The sequence below is a fragment of the Drosophila miranda genome, chromosome XR (genome assembly GCF_003369915.1).
Source record: "Drosophila miranda strain MSH22 chromosome XR, D.miranda_PacBio2.1, whole genome shotgun sequence".
In the NCBI taxonomy this organism is placed as follows: Eukaryota; Metazoa; Arthropoda; class Insecta; order Diptera; family Drosophilidae; genus Drosophila; species Drosophila miranda.
In genome coordinates this window covers 24,496,180-24,512,749 of record NC_046674.1, presented here as the reverse complement: position 1 = coordinate 24,512,749, position 16,570 = coordinate 24,496,180, and the positions used below count along the sequence as shown (strand labels likewise).

The 16,570-nt window shown below is 50.3% G+C and overlaps 3 protein-coding genes across 7 annotated transcripts in view; 2 read left to right on the top strand and 1 right to left on the bottom strand.

The window, feature by feature from the left end:
• LOC108152962 (Ig-like and fibronectin type-III domain-containing protein 2) overlaps positions 1–2,107 on the bottom strand; it is a 72,342-nt gene extending 70,235 nt beyond the window's left edge. The window contains exon 1 of one of the 2 annotated variants that reach the window (XM_033386802.1): positions 1,599–2,107. The gene's annotated coding sequence lies outside the window, so the exon portion shown is untranslated. The remainder of the gene's footprint in view (positions 1–1,598) is intronic. The other variant, XM_017282665.2, reaches the window with a different exon arrangement.
• A 2,549-nt stretch (positions 2,108–4,656) lies between these two features.
• On the top strand, positions 4,657–5,518 carry LOC108152385. The gene is made up of 2 exons (XM_017281682.2): positions 4,657–4,782; positions 4,842–5,518. Exons 1-2 carry the CDS (start codon positions 4,755–4,757, stop codon positions 5,408–5,410), a joined length of 597 nt encoding a protein of 198 aa, XP_017137171.1. The 5' UTR covers positions 4,657–4,754; the 3' UTR covers positions 5,411–5,518.
• Positions 5,519–5,994: 476 nt separating this feature from the next.
• Positions 5,995–16,408, top strand: LOC108152384 (probable helicase with zinc finger domain). 4 transcript variants are annotated; one of them, XM_017281680.2, is made up of 6 exons: positions 5,995–6,126; positions 7,507–7,597; positions 7,667–8,112; positions 8,190–8,811; positions 10,436–15,277; positions 15,587–16,408. In XM_017281680.2, exons 3-6 carry the CDS (start codon positions 7,792–7,794, stop codon positions 16,306–16,308), a joined length of 6,507 nt encoding a protein of 2,168 aa, XP_017137169.1. In that variant the 5' UTR covers positions 5,995–6,126; positions 7,507–7,597; positions 7,667–7,791; the 3' UTR covers positions 16,309–16,408. The 4 variants fall into 4 exon arrangements, with proteins under 4 accessions (XP_017137169.1, XP_017137166.1, XP_017137167.1 ...); XM_017281677.2 differs by having other exon boundaries at positions 7,656–8,112; XM_017281678.2 differs by lacking the exon at positions 5,995–6,126 and adding an exon at positions 6,585–6,802 and having other exon boundaries at positions 7,656–8,112.
• Positions 16,409–16,570: the final 162 nt, after the last annotated feature.

Sequence of the window (16,570 nt, the reverse complement as noted above, 5' to 3'; positions counted from 1 at the left end):
ATAATGACCATATCTACCAGATTGCCGAATCTGGATCAGATCTGACTATTATTATGAATGAACGAAATGAAAAACCAATTTACAGTGGCTACGCAACTCCTTCCACGCGCTTACTCTTCCCTCTCTCTCTCTCACACACACTCTCGTCGTGCAGTGTACGCCTTCTGGCGGAGGAGAGCTGTACTAATTGTGTTCTGGTATAAATGTAGAGTCGCGGCCCTAACTGCGACTCACAATGTTCCTGCTCGTTTCCATATAAAGTATGTTCAATAATTCTGACTTCTAATAAATCTTACTTTTGGGATCTGCAGTAGAGAAGAGGATCTGATTTCCAAAGACATTATATATTTTTTCTGTCTATGCCTGCTTGTATAATTTTCCCGCAGATCAACGGTTTTCTTTTACTCTTTTTTCATAAATCTAAAAATGTGTTATTTGGTTTTTCTTAGAAAATTTTCCGCCGCTTATCGCTTTTGGTTGCATTTTTCCAATACTTTTCCCAAAGCAAATTTTTGTGTATTTTCTAGATATAAAATTTTCAAATTAACTTTTATTTGGATTTATCTTTGGAACAGAATGTGCAATAGGGTTCAAAGACTTTCCAAAAAAATTTGATGATTTTATTTCGGTTCAGTTCATTTTCCGGTTTTTCATCGCACTTGTTCTAGCTGGAAGTTGTAGTCTGTGTCCATTGTATATCGTTTGAGCGGGGAGCAGCAACAACAAACCACTTTGCAATGGGTGCCTATGATTGTTTGGCTTTCTTTTTGTTGTTCAATTAAATATACGAGTATTCCAGTGCAGCGTGCCCGGACCCCTCTCCAGCACTCTTCTTCTCTTTTACGTTTGTTATTATTAAAAAAGTTTTTTGAGTTTTTATTTGAATTTCCAAGCGCAGCGCACAAAGTAAAAGTAAAATCAACAAAAAGAACGTGTACGAGCGATAGAGTCGATATTCCAACTATGGGATACCCGGACCCGGACCCGACCCGATACGCAGCGAATTGTTTTCCTTATTCGAGCTGTATTTAACATTCATCTGATCTGATCCGACTGACTATCAGTACTATCTGCGAAGCTTTAAATACATTATATTTGTCCATGAACTGGGAGAATCATTGAAAAGGGAAAGGGCGGTAGGATATCTTTAGGGTATAGCCCAATATGGCCTTCCGACTCTATAGCTAAAGGGTATAGAAAAATGGTATTCATACTCCTCTTACAATGGAATCAAAAACTGGTGCTGCACTCCCATCAACTCGGCCAATAACTGACCGATTGTGCAAATGTTGTAATAATTGCCAATACCAAGAAACGAAACGCAACGCAACGCAAAAAATTAATAATAAAGATACTTTTGCAATCCGCTCCGCTCAACTCCGGGGAGGTCTCAGAGCCTCAGCCCCCGTGCATGAGGTAATCCAATCGTAGAAAAATAAAGAATTGAGCTTGGGCAAACAACGAATACAATTTTTGTGTGTTTCGTTTAATTGCTTAATTTAATTTGCATGGAATACAACAAAACAAACAGCGGAGCAAAGGCAAAGGCAAAGGCAAGGCAGAGGCAGAGGCAAAGCTCCAAGAAAATACAAACATACCCAAAGTTCTTTTGTTGAGCAGCGCAGCAGCGGCGAAGGCAGCACACGGCACAGCGGCAGCAAACAAAACACTTGAAAAAAAACTGTTTCGCAAGTTACCGTTCCGTTGTTGGTGCTTTTTCTGTGATTTTTGTTAACACTCTGTTGGCCACTTTTGCATGTCTCAAAAAAATTGTTAAAAAATTGAGAGGGGGATTTTTGTTGCTTATTGATTGCAATTTCTGTCGGATTTATTACCTATTTTTAATCTAGGCAACACTTGCGTGCTGTTCTGCTTTTATGCCATGCGATTATTTTCAGGGGTTTTTTTGTATTTTTCGGAGCACTTGCTTGTGACTTGTGCGAAATTTTTATTTGTTTTTGTTTGTTCACTGTGGCAACAATTTTCGAGGCAGGCAACTATACGAACAGAATTTTCGTTGTCTGAAATGGTGCTTTCTGCGGCTAGCACCAGAACTTTTCTCGCTCTCAGCTTGGGTTAAACTCCGTTAGACGACTCAGCCCCAAGCAGCGATGTGGGGCCGTTTTATATGGTTCTCCAGCGGCGGCGCTCGGCCTCGGCTTCGGCAGCGGCTTCGTGTCTGGTATGATGGATGGCTCGGGCCGCGGGGAGAGGGGCGCGGATGATTGGCTGACGGTGCGCAGACGTGAAAAAAATATAAACACAAAGCAGCTGGTTCTCTATGCCAGCGATGTTGGGCATGGGCGACGGGCGGCGGGAGGAAGGGGGGTCTCAGCTGTTTTCGGTAAAAAGCCGGCAACAACAAACAAGCCTCACATGTGGACAGGAGACAGAGCGACAGAGACGGGAACACAGAGAGTGAGAAAGAGGGAAAGGAAGCTTGACGAAGAGCGGATGGTGGATGGCGAAGCGAAGCGAGAGCGGAAAGACAACAAAATAAAAGCAAATAGGATAAAACAGAAACAGCAACAACAACAACGAAAGGTGTCTAGTCTTAACAGGTGGCAATGCGAGGCTTTTGCTTTTGCACGCTGCTTCGGCGGCAGTCATGATTTCACGGCAAACTTATCATGATACGGCTGCGGTATTTGGAGAATAAAACCCACGCAAATTGTGCATTTTCATCATCAATTTTGATGAATTAAATTGATTATTTTTGATCATTTAATTTGCACATTTCTGTTTTGTTTTTGTTTTGCAATTGTTTACTTTTTATCGGTCCATTTGTTGTTCACAAAAACTTCGACGCAAAAATCGAAACACAGTGCAGGGGCACAACAGCTACAGCTACAACAATAACAACAACTGGAAGAAAAAACTGGCCAAACTCGCTTTAATTAGAAGCCAAATAATATTATGTGAAGATATACGAGTATAAACAACATTTGGTACTTAGACATGCTAAATGCTAAATATTATGGCGTCTTGGGTGCCTTGAACTTGCATTATTGATTCCGACTAAGCCAATTTATAATGTTTTGAAAACCTAATTTCGAATCCCGTGGCGGTTAAATTATTCCATATTTGAAATTTAATTTCAAGGTTTTGCAACACTGCGATCGCTCCAAGTTCAAGGCTGCCATATCACTTGAAATACTTATTTTTTTTTACTCTCACAAAAAGATGTAACTTACAGTTGTTGATATGAAGCAAATGTATAGTTACCGTGTAGTTACTGAGTAGTTACAATGTAAAAATTACAATTTTTTTTACCTGCATAAACGTTATTTTAGAAACAATGCAATTAAAGAGAGTACTTAAATTAGCCAATCAACTGGAAAATTGATTCATCAGGCAGTACAAATTATCTGTTCAGGGCTGGGAGTTCTACTTAGCTAGTAATATTCAACCGAATATTGAAATATAATTTTCGATCATGGACAGACTTGTCGACTTTTCTCCACGAAAATTATGAATCTTAAAGATTTATAGCGCAGCTAAGGTGATATTATGTTCCTATTTTGTAAGTAAATAGGAAGGATAGGATGAATCTTCAAGATCCTAACTCAAGTTGCACGCTTATTTAAATGAAGTGGGGTTGAACTCGTTTTTTCGTCGATTTACTTTATAACTTATTCCACTGGATTGCATTTAGATCCTAGTCACTTTCAAACAATTTCCCTTTGGCGCTTACCGCTCGTATCCAGTCGATACAATCGATGGCCGAAATGATTTCTTCGAAACGGTTATTGGCTTTTTTTCTCTGTTTAATCGGTTATGGCTGTCCTTTTCGCTCTCTTTGAAGCGGGTACTGGATCGGTAGCAACAATGAGACTCATTCCATACACTGTTCACGGTTCGTTCCATACCACTTACCGTTGGCAACATCGAATTTGTATAGGCAGCTTGTTGTCAGCAACACTTATGGAAAAATTAGCAACATTCCTCATACCCTTAAAAAAAGTTATAGAATTGAGGAAAAGTTTTTTCATCTCAGGCTCCAATGAATGCAGAAGCTAGACAGTCCCCATTATAAAGCTATCTCAAAGAAATTTGGGATCGAGAAATATATACAGTAACACTAATCATATGCCTTAATAGGTCTATAACATGTCGATCTGAGACAAAGTCATTAGTAATGCTTCAAATCAGCTTGGAAAACAGAATTTTAATACTAATTATATGAAAAAACGTTTCATTCCGTTTACACTTACGTTTTAAGATTTGACTTTTTTGTTTAAACCCAATTTTAGACACAATTAAAAAAGAGCAGTCTTTAAAATTAGCCAGTCTTGTAGAAAATTAATTTATCAATCGGAAAAAATTATGTGTTCAGGGCTGAGGGTTTTAGCTAGCTAGCAATCCCAAACCGAATATCAAAATCGAGGAATATGATATCCGATCGTGGACAGAGAACGATTAGCCCATTGTCGACCAGTGGGTATTAAAATACTCTCCCCGAAAATGATGAGTCTTGAACAATTTTAGCGCAGTTTATGTGAAAGATAACATGTTCTTTTGGTAAATAAATAAAAAGGATTGGATTGATGTGCAAGAAGAACTTATAAACAGCATTATTTTCCGCGGCTTAGCTCAAGTTGTCCGCCTACTTAAATAAAGGGGGGTTAAGTGGGCTAAGCTAGTTTTTTCATCGATATCTTTAATTTACAGTTAAGTCCAAAATCCAATTGTCATGTTTGTCCCGCTTTGAAATTTTTGTTCTTAAATAAATATCTAACTAAGCCAGCTGCAATATGGAACGATACAATCGCGCCTGGAGAGGTAATTGCCAAAATAGTTCGGAAAACAGCCGGCCAAAGGTTATTGATCATTTTTCACAGATCCCGGATCCCCGCTGACGCCATTGACTCCGCTGTCCACACAGGTCTTCAAGTTTGACACCAAGGAGGAGCTGACGCCCACCGGCGGTGATACCATGGGCCGTAGCACATTTCGGAGTTTAACTTCGAGTCACCTAGCTGTGCCAACACGTTTTTCGCAGTCATTTTTGCGCACGCGGTCTGTTTTCTCGCCCAATTCTCAGAGTACAGCAAATGGCAGCAACTCTTCGGCGGGTGGAGGAACAACTCGTAGTTTCAGCTCCCGTACCAGTAGAAAGAGCAGTTTCTCTACCAAGGTGAAGCGAGAACCCGGCTTGAGCGACAGTTCCTACTCGCGGTTCAAGCACGGCTCCCCGGTGGAGCATCCCACGCTGAGTCCGCGGGTGCGTTCGCTTCTGAACCGCACTGGCAACGAGCACCTCACGGAGATGTTCACGCGTCAAGAAATCGACTTAGAAGTTCTGATCCAAATGACACTTGACGATCTTGAGGCTCTCGGGGTCCGTGGCGCCAGGGAATTGAAACTAGCGATGGAGGTTATCAAATTCGCCAAGAAAATATTTTGCTAATTTACCACGTGGCGTACATAAGTCCATTTTAATATTGTGTTTTATGTCAATTTTACTTTCATCAACAATGTGTATTTTTATTAAATGTTCAATGTAAGGAAAGATAAACTTTGAAATCCATCTTATTGCCCGCTCAAGGGTTAAGTTAAGCACTTTTCTCCTTGCTCTTGCCAACACTGCTGCAGATTTTGCGAATTTTCCAACAGTGCTGTCAGAATCTCGCAGTAAAAACAAGCTAAATTCAGCTAAGCCCGAAAATAGTAAGTTAATAGTAACAAATTTGTGGTTTTAGACTTTTTTTCAGTATTTTATTTTGACCATTTTGAAGTAGACTCTATAACAAATCATAGCTTTCTTGTGTTCACAACTTATATACATATCTAAAATTTTGTACTTTGGCAAAAACTTAATGGCGCCGTATGGTCTTTGTGTAAGCAATTAAGTAAATACGTTTAGATCGTTTTGTGCTCAAAATATTTTAAAATTTTTACAAAGTCATCGTTTCTTTCACACACCATCTTTAATATTGAACAAAAGTGCTATATATAGCTTTAAATAAGCTGAAATGGCACCACTGCCTCACATACATACATAACTTATTTTTAACAATTTTCGACGTGATGTGATGTGCATTTTCTCTCATAGTTTTGTGCTTAACCATGTAAAATAAAATATTATTAGAAAGTAGTGAATAAACATTAAGAATTAGTGCAAAGGTAACGAAAATGTCTGAAAAGCCGTCGGGAAAATGGACAAAAAATTATGTTCGGCTGCAAAGTGACAGCTGGCTTCTGACTTGCGTTATTTGCCTTGAAGTTTTACATGGCATGGCCGTTTGCTGGCCACGCAAAATGATTAATGTGCAATATAAATAACCGACTAATCAGATAAAAGTGCATTGCATTGCCCTGCATTTGCATGTATTGTGCATATATAAGTTGCTATTTTATATGGCAGTATATATAGTGTTGTTTTGTCAAAAAACCATTCGCCTGCAGTGTTGTAAAATGCGGCCGCTATCATAATGATTCTGTTAATTTTGCAATAAATCTTAAAAGGTGTTTCAAACTCATGCTTTTTAAATATATAAAAAGGCATAATTTTCTGCATGGCAACATTTGTTATAAATTAATTGCCAACTTTTATTGCCACATGCGATACTTTCGGCGTTTGGCAACACTGACGACTGTCTGCTGTGCCTAGCACGTAAAATCAAAAATGTTAAAATAAATCAACAAATCAAAGCTGCCGTTGCGCAAAATAACAACTAAATAAACTAAAGTTCGGCACTAGTTCAACCAACTAGTTTTTGGCTCTAAATTGAATAGAAAAAGTGCGGCGAAAACACCTGCAGGCAGCTTAGAAGGCGACAACCTACGGAGAAAAAAAAAAGTACACACACCACACTCGTATATGTGAATGTGTATATTGAGCAGCAAAAACAACATTAAATAATACCACAATCGGATATCTTGTATTTGTGGACTCAATAATAAGCATTCGATTCGCCAGCAGACAGCCGCCATTTACTGCAAATAACGCACGCCGAATGCCAGGCCGCATATAAATAAATAAAAAGCCGAACAGCAGCACAGCACCTACTACATACACGCAAGAAAAGAGAAGAGGCACAGCACCTCCAAAAGAGCAAGAAGAAAATGTAAATTACTTTTAATTATGCTTGCAAATGTTGTTTGAGTGGCCCGCGATGCGTGCGCCCGGCGGCCCCGGGTCTCCGCTGTCGCCGAGCGGCCGCCGGTGAGAGGGAAAATTTCTCTTATGAAATTTTGCGTAACAGAAAAACTCGAATGCAAATGAAAATGCAAAAGTGCAAAAAATGAGAATAAGAATGCGTTGAATTGTTTAATATACGCTGGCTGCCGGTGTATGTGCAGGTGCTGTTGCGGGTGCAGCCCCCTCTATGGGCTCCGGCTCCGCTCCCATTTGTTTGCGCCCAGATAAGCTCCGGGGCTTCTTCTGCGGCGCGTTTGTTATAAACAATTTTTTCTGCTGCCCAAGCGATTCTCCACAGCACGCACACCATCACACACACAATATTAATTCGCCGTATCTGTTTATCTCTGTTTCCTTTGCAGTAAATTTAATGCCCGAGAAGTATATAAACCCCTAATGTAAAAGCCCAGAATCGATTTCTTACTATTAGCTATCCATAAACAATTAACTTATGTAAGTACAGACGTGGGAGTAGTCCGAACGCGAGGCAGAAGCTAATTTCACCATCCAGAATCAATATAGGACCTAGACGAGCAACCAAGACAAGGATCAGACCGAACCGACAGCAACCGACCCCGACACATGCATGAATAACCACCAGCCGAAGAGAAGTCCAAGCCCCAACGAGTAAACGATTCCCACGACCGATGGCCGCCGAAAAGGAGATGCTGGCCCACGACATGGTCCGGCGACGGAACTGGGCCCGGGCCGTGGCGCTCTACGATCAGCTGATCTCCGCAGCGCCTGGCTCCGCACAGGCGCAGGCGACGCGGTCGCAGAAGGATCAGCAGATCGCCTGCCTGCTGGGCCGCTGCGAGTGCCTGCTGGAGCTGGGCAAGTACGAGGGCTGTCTGGCCGATGCCTACAAGGTGCTCACCCTGCTGGCCGAGCAGACGGAGTGCCTGGCCAGTGTCTCGCGCGCCCGTCGCTGGCTAGTCCACGCTCTCTTCAAGATGCACAAGTATGGGGTAAGTTCGGATCGGCAAACCCACACGTACACGAATCCCTGACATATCTGACATATCTGGCCTTGGTTTTCCCGTAGGATGCCGAGATATTTTTGAGCAAGTGGATCAACGAGCTGAGCGGCCAGCAAATATTCTCGGACATATCCAAGACCCTGGAGCGCTACAAGTCCATCATCCAGATGATAATGAACGGCCAACACAAGGCCCAGGCGCAGAAGATACCCCACGCCCGGCTGGAGGACGAAATGGCCATACTGGACACCAAGCTGGACCACTGGGCCACCAACAACCTGCCCCTGGACAAGTACAGCAAGCTGCTCAGCAACAAGGGCCTCAAGAAGCGCGAACAGCAGCAACAGCAGCAGCAACAACAGCAGCAGCAGCAGAACGGATCGGGCAGCGGCAGCGGCAGCTATGCGAGCAGCAGCAGCAGCAGCAGCACTGGCAGCAGCAGCACCATGTCCAGTTCCAACACAAATCTGCACAAGACCAACGACCTGCTGGCGGCCATGAAGCTCACGGCTGGCAAGCACCAGCCGGCCTCGCCGGATGGCCCCAGCCTTGATGCGGCCTCCGGCGGGGATCAGGCGGCGCCCTCGACCACTTGCAGCTACTGCGCCATCAACTTCCTAACGAGGAACGAGCTGCGGCAGCACTGCCAGACCGAGGCCCATCAAAAGGTGATCATGAGCGATGAGGGTGAGTGTTCAATGCGGAATATAACAACAAAGGCGCTGCCTTGAGGTCCATCCTGCCTTCGAGTCGATGATCAAAACTAGTCGAAACTACTGCAGGCCTCCTCACATCCTTACCCGAGGCATCACCCCAGGCACACTGGCACACACAGATCAATCCCTTCAAACGACTTCTACATAAACTGTAGCGACAAGGAAGAGTAAGAATCGTTTCCCCATTTCTTCTGCCACTGTCCAGGGACCACGGATGTCGCATGCTTCCTCCCCGTTGTTTGGGACCAAGCCCAGCCCCGTACGGCCCTTGAACCGCAACAAGTGGCGCGCCGTGGCCCAAGGCTGGGCGCCCGCCTGCACCTCACCTAACGCACTGCTGACAGGCCACATTATTTCACTTTTGTGCAGAAATTTGTTTCGATTAAGGGCCAAGGGCCATAGAAGTATCTTGTTAGACAGCAAATGCATTACAAAAACTAATAATTGTTAAAGAAAGCGAGAGTAAAGTGTTCCCGCACAGTGTCGTTGCTGTTTCTCAGGCATTCGCGCAGGTATGCCCTTGAGTTCCTCCTTCTTTCTTGCATTTGCTTTGATCCCCCAGTCAATCTATGACCTTCTGCCTCTTGGTGACCGCTTGCACCAGTGAAAACCGCTTCAAGGAATAATCAAAAACTCAGTTTTTATGCAACTGATTTTGATTTAATTTATACGCGATGAATGCCCAATAAAAACCCAATGGATTTGCATTCGAGAGTAAGAAAGCGCGTCGTGCAACAGCATAGATTATTCGAATATTCCGAAGTATAGGATGGCATGGCATAAGGAAAACCGATTCTTATGGGGACTGTCGACTTATGGGGACTCCATGACACAAGTTTTTCATTTGATATGTGATATGGAAGGAGGACAGAACGTTTTCCGAACCGTCTTTGTGGCTAGATGGAAAATACACTTATCCGAGAAGGGAGGCAAAGAAAAGTTAGGTTCCATTAGCTGACCCGAAGGGGAAGCGTCTCCGACCCCATAAAGTATTCTTGTATATGTTTTTGAGGCAGCATCAACAACCGAGTCGATATGGTAGCTATATCTGACCAGTTCTCAGAGATTATAAGAGCTAGAGCACCCAAATGTTGTGTGCCGACTCCTGTGCGCGCGCTCGCTCCCTTCCTCCCCCATAAAATACGAAAACCAGAAACTTAGAATTACTGATAATTGCCATATCTAGTAGATTGTTCAATCTGGATCAGATAAGACCATTATTATGGTCAGGAAAAGCCAATGAACTAATTGCAGTGGCTACTCATTCTCTCTCTCTCTCTCTTCCTCGTGCAGTCGGGCGGGGAGGGGAGCGAGATAGAACGTCTGGCGTTGGTGTGAGAATAGAAAGGAAAGAGAGAGACGTACAAAACAGGAAATGTAAAGAAACATAAAATCTCCCAATCGGTTCGATGCACTTTTATGGCAATTTCCCAGTTATTTTTGCGGACAGCGATACCAACACGACTTCCCACTGGGCAGTAGAGCCGCGTTGTGACCATCTGCCTCGTGCTTGGATCGGTTGTTTATAGACATAGATGTAGATATAGATTTTGTATACTGCAATCACTCATTTCGCATTCGATTATCCCGTCTAGGACGAGACTGGAAATGGCGGCCGCCACCCCGCGGCTACACCCTGGACACGTACAGTCTGTGCGAGACGTTCAGCGATGCACACACCTGCCACTACGGGGCCCAGTGTGTGGAGGCGCACGGCCAGGACGAGCTGAACGAGTGGAAGGAGCGCTTCGAGTACCGGCGCATGCGGGTGCAGAAGGCCTGCGAGAAGGAGCTGTACGGGAAGTCGTACACGGAGCAGGTGCTGGAGCGCTGGATCCAGGCGACGGCGCCCGAGCGCGTGATGTGCGAGCGAGTGCCGGAGATAGAGGCCAAGTGCGAGCAGCAGCTGGTGACCAGCATCAGCTCGAAGACCTCCAAGCGCGAGTGGCTCTTCCAGCTGGAGGCAAAGCAGCCGCTCAAAGCGGTGGCCCTGCTGCAGGACGCCCATCGCAATCACTTTGCCCTCAAGTCGATCAAGCTGGGCACGGCCTCAGCTTCAGCCCAGGTGGAGCTCAAGTCTGACCAGGAGTGGGTGGCGGCAGCAGCAGCCGCCGCCGCTGCCGAAGCAGCCAGCGGAAGCGAGCCAGCGGAGGGAGAGGAGGAGTCGTCGCCGCCGCAGCAGCCTGCGAAGCTCAGCCACGAAGTAACAGTCGAATTTCACACGGAAATCTATGGAACGTTCCGGCAGGCCATCTGCTTCGATGTGGGGCAGGAGCCGCTGCTGGTGCGCCACCTGTGCGTGGACGTGCTGCCCGTGAACGATGCGGAGAAGATCGAGGAGATCAAGCGTGATATAATCAACAGCTCGGCCACCCGCTGGGACGTGGCCAACACCCAGCTGACGCGCTTCGAGACGACCATCGGCACCCACCTGAAGACCGAGGCGTACCTCAGCGATCTGGACCACGAGCGGGAGCTGCTCGAGCGCTATCCCTGTCCCCGGGCGGCCACCTTCACCCTCACCCAGTCGACGATCGTGGAGAAGCGCCTGACGCAGAACAACTACCGGTCGCGCATCCACGAGCTGCTCTACGTGGAGGAGATCGCCCGCTACGAGCAGATAGCCCGCTACAACGTCCGCACGAAGCTGACAGTGGCCTCCAACTACATACTGACGCCCGCGGGGATGGCCACCAGCACGGCCAAGTACTCGCTGGCCGGGGAACTGTTCGCCCTGATGCGGCTGGGCAAGGACATTTCGGAGGACACCTCGCCGGGACGCCTCATCCTCTCCAACTGCTGCAGCGTGTACATCTCGGCGCCGGAGGAGCCCGGCAGAAAGGTCTCTGCTTCGTCCGCCTCCTCCGGCTCGGAGCAGACGCGGCCTGTGTACGAGGCCCTCATCGAGGACAAGGGCAAAAACGTGATCTACTTGAAGCTGTCGGCCAAGTGCGTGGAGGCCATGGCCCTGCAGGCGGAGACCGAGCTGGACGTGGACATCCAGTTCCAGCTGAACCGCATGCCCTACTGCGAGTGGCACAACGCCGTCGACAAGATCACCGACTTCCGGCTGATCTTCCCCGCCACGGAGCTGGAGCCGAACATACCCTGGACGCCCAAGAAGCAGTGGGCCGAAGCCTGCGAGCCGAAGCTGAACGCCAAGCAGCGGGAGGCGGTCAATGCCATCACCACCGCGCTGAGCATCAAGCTGCCGCCGATCCTCCTGATCGGACCGTTCGGCACGGGCAAGACCTACACGCTGGCGCAGGCCATCAAGCAGCTGCTGGCCCAGCCGGAGGCCAAGATACTCATCTGCACGCACTCGAACTCGGCGGCGGATCTGTACATCAAGGAGTACCTGCACCCGTGGATCGAGGAGGGCCTGGAGGAGGCCACGCCGCTGCGCGTCTACTACCACAAGCGCTGGTCGGCGACAGTGAACGGCGTGGTCCAGAAGTACTGCATCACGGACGGCGTCGGCAACTTCAAGCGCCCCACGCTGGAGGACATCATGCGGCATCGCATCGTGGTCGTGACGCTCAGCATCAGCATGGAGCTGGCCACGCTGGGCCTGCCCAAGGGCCTGTTCACGCACATCTTTCTGGACGAGGCGGCCCAGGCCATGGAGTGCGAGGCCATCATGCCGCTGGCCCTGGCCAACGACTCGACGCGCATCGTCCTGGCCGGAGACCACATGCAGATGAGCCCCGAGCTCTTCTCGGCCTTTGCCAAGGAGCGCAAGCTGCACATCTCGCTGCTGGAGCGGCTCTACGACCACTACCCCTCGAACTTCCCCTGCAAGATCCTGCTGTGCGAGAACTACCGCGCCCACGAGGCCATCATCCGCTTCACCTCGGAGCTCTTCTACGAGCAGAAGCTGGTGGCCTCCGGCAAGCAGCCGCGCCACGAGCGCTTCTACCCGCTGACCTTCTTCACCACGCGGGGCGAGGATGTGCAGGACAAGAACTCGACCGCCTTCTACAACAATGCCGAGGTCTACGAGGTCGTCGAGCGGGTCTCCGAGCTGCGCAAGCGCTGGCCCAGCGCCTGGGGCAAGCTCAACGACACCAGCATCGGCATCATGACCCCCTACGCGGACCAGGTGTTCCGCATTCGCTCCGAGCTTCGCAAGCGCCGCATGGGCGGCATCTCTGTGGAGCGCGTTCTCAATGTCCAGGGCAAACAGTTTCGAGCCGTCTTCCTGTCCACGGTGCGGACCAGACGCACCTGCATGCCGCAGGGCAGCGGACCCGGGGTTCCCGCCGCCGCCAGCATTGGCGACGCCGACACGGACTACGGTTTCCTGAGCAACTCGAAGCTCCTCAACACGGCCATCACGCGCGCCCAGTCGCTCGTAGCGGTCGTGGGCGATCCCGTTGCCCTCTGCTCGATCGGCCGCTGCCGCAAGGTCTGGGAGCGCTTCATCGAGATCTGCGACGAGCACAAGTCTCTGTTCGGCCTGACCTGGTCCAACCTGCGCTCCCAGCTGGACGGAGTGGAGCTGAAACGCGGCTACGTGCTCAACCCCTTGGCCCCGGAGTTCGTTCCGCGCGCCCTGCAGCCGGAGGCCTATCTGCGGGACCAGGCGGCCCTCTATCTGAACGGACCCCAGCACGGACACGGCACCCACGGGCCGCCGGGTCCACCGGCCCACTATGCCAGCGCGGCCGGGATGCTGGGACCCGGACCGGCGGCTGCCCACCAGATGAACCAAATGGCCGCTGCCATGGCCGCGAACCAGCAGCTCTCCCACATGTACTCCACCCACATGGCGGCCATGATGGCCGCAGCCGCCGCCGTGGGCGGGGGCAAGGCTGCCAACGGGCCCGGTCCGGGTCCAGGACCTCCTCCCCACTATGGTGGAGGGGGGCACATGGGCATGCGGGGACCGCCGCTCAATGGTGCGCCCCAGCCGCCGCATCTGCGGGGAATGCCCGGACCCGGGCCGCCTGGACCACCCCCGCCGGGCGCAGGTGGACCTCCACCGCCGCCCTACAACCAGTACGCAACCATGCAGCACTGGCGTCCGCCCATTGCACCGCAGCAGCAGCCGGGCGGACAGGGCCAAGGACAAGGGCCCCAGCCGCAGAATCCCAATGCCAGTCTCTGGGGGCCGCCGCCGCAGACGAATCCGTGGAGCGTGCTGCCCCCGAACAAGCAGCAGCAGCAGCCACCGGTGACTGCTACGGGACGAGGGCCCGGCCCGGGTCCGGGATCCCTGCAACCGCCCCCACCAAATGCGAATCCCTCGCTGCCATTGCGCGGCGGAAGCGTGCCACCGCCGCCACCCAATGCTCCGCCCGCTGCCCAGCTGCTGCGCAATCCCAGCGAACTGGGCTACTTGGCCAAGAAGACACTCTACAACCATGGCCAGGCGCAGCCTCCGCCGCCACCGCCCCACCACCTGTACGGGCCGCCGCCGCCGCAGCAGCAGGCGCCGCCGCCAATGCAGGGCATGCAGAGGGGCAGCAGCGTGCCCAACGGGCCCATGAGTCCCATGGAGAACGGGCCGCCGCTGCCCTACCTGAGGCACAACGGCAGCGGATACAACAGCTACGACAAGCCGCTGGTGCCGCCCCAGCAGCAACAGCAGCAGCAGCAGCCGCCCTTCATGTACGGAGCGAAGCAGCCATCCCCCAGCTCGCTGCGCTTTGGCCCTCCCTCGCACGACCTGCTGCCCCCGAATGTGAGCATCTACGAGATGGCCTTCAACCCCAAGGAGGAGCAGTACAAGTGGTACCTCAAGCTCCTCGAGACTGTCGGCCAGGAGGGGGCCAACAAGTTCGCGGACATGCTGCGCCAGGTGATGGTCACCCTGCAGCAGCAGCAGCAGCAACAGCAGCAGCAGCAGCAGGGCCATCAGCAGCAGCTCAAGCAGCCGCCCCACCAGCAGATGGTGAACAATCCGATGCTGAACAATCCCCATGTGATGGGCGGCGGAGGAGGCCAGGGCCAGAGGCCGCAGTATCCCATGATGTATCCCCAGAACCAGCCGCAGCAGCCGCTCCAGCCACAGTCCGTGGAGGCCTCGCCGCCGCTGGAGAACTTCAATCACCAAATCGACTTGGTCTTTAACTCGATCATGAACGGAGCCAACGACATAGCCCAGCCCATACTGCGGGACGTGCTGGGCATGGTGGCCGGCACGGCAAGTGCCCCCGGCGCGGGACCTTCTCTAACCAATGGATTGAATGCCCTCGAGCTGCAGCAGCAGCAGCAACAGCAGCAGCAGCAGCAGAGTCGCCTCTTTGCCATCATGCAGCAGCAGCAGCAACAACAGCAGCAGCAGGCGAAGATACCGCCTGGCCCGGGACCGGGTCTGTATGCCGGGCATCTAGCTGGTGGGCCGCCACAGGGAGGAGGGCCCGGACCTGGACCTGGACCTGGACCACATCAGCCTCCGCCCAATAGCAGCGCCAACAACTCCAACTTTATGGGTAAGGGGGCTTGGGAGAGGTGTCGATTGTAGCCGATTGTAGCCCGGCAAAGCACGAATGTTGCATTATGTTCGATTTATGATTGTGGAGTTCCGCAAAAGAGGTTTGAAGGCCCCCAATGTGGCCATCATTGATGGATGGAAGGTATCGCAGGTATCCGATGGTGTAGCACAAGTTACAAGAGACTGGAGATGCTTGCTAGACGATAGACGGGTGTCGCATGGGCATATAGATATTAGATGACTTTGCAATGTTATTGACTCCTTGTTTTGTTCCGTTTGTAACCTTTCGCCTTCTGTTTTCCACCAGCTGTCAATCCTCTGCTCAACGACAAGCCCTACAACAACCCGATGAACATGCACAACAACGTGGGACCGAACAACGCTGGAGTGGGCGTGGGAGTGGCTGGAGTTCCCGGCACCAATTCCCTGCTGAGCAATGGGAACTCGGTGCCGCTCTACCGACGCCAGGCCCTGACCGGCAATGGCATTGGCATTGGCGTTGGCCATGGCATCGGGAACAGCTACAACAACATGCCCGGCCTGGACACGGGCACCAATCTGATTGAGGCCCTGTTCCACGCCAACAACGCCGTGGCGGATCACTCTGTGAAGTCGTCCGACCATGTGCAGGGCCTGTTGTACAACAATTTCAGTGCGCTAAAGAGCGGCCACGAAATGGACCTGTTCCAGTCGATGCCGCTGCCAGTGCCACACTCGGAGGCCAACAATCACCACCATCAGCATCAGCAGCATCAGCAGGCCTCTTCCGCGGCCACCACCTATGCGGCGGTGTTGAGTCAGGGCCCACAGGCGGCATCGGCGGCTGGTGGAGCGGGTCAAGGCCAGGGCCAGACACAGAATCAAGGGCAGGGGCAGGCCCAGTCGCAGTCACAGGCGCAGTCGCAGTCGCAGCCCGCCCCGGCGGCCAAATCCTCGCAGGCGGGCGGCGAGCTGCAGGAGAAGGATCCGTTCGCGGCCATACGGGAACTGGGCCAGGCCACAACCGGATTCTACAACTATTTTCAGTGAGGCACGGGCAGCGGACGACCTCCTGTTGTGGCATCAAAGGGTCTCAAACTAAAACAACAAAAAAACAAAAACAAAAACAAAACTAAAAACTAAAAAAAAAGAGAAAATTAACAAAGAAAAAATTACAAAATTCTTAGCTGAGAACAAAAAAAAACGTAAAAATGCCCCCCCAAAAAAAAGAGGGAAAAGGAAAAAACAAAAACGGAAACGAAAACGATAAATGAAGGAAAGAGAAAATAAAGAAAAAAGAACTGCTTGTTAA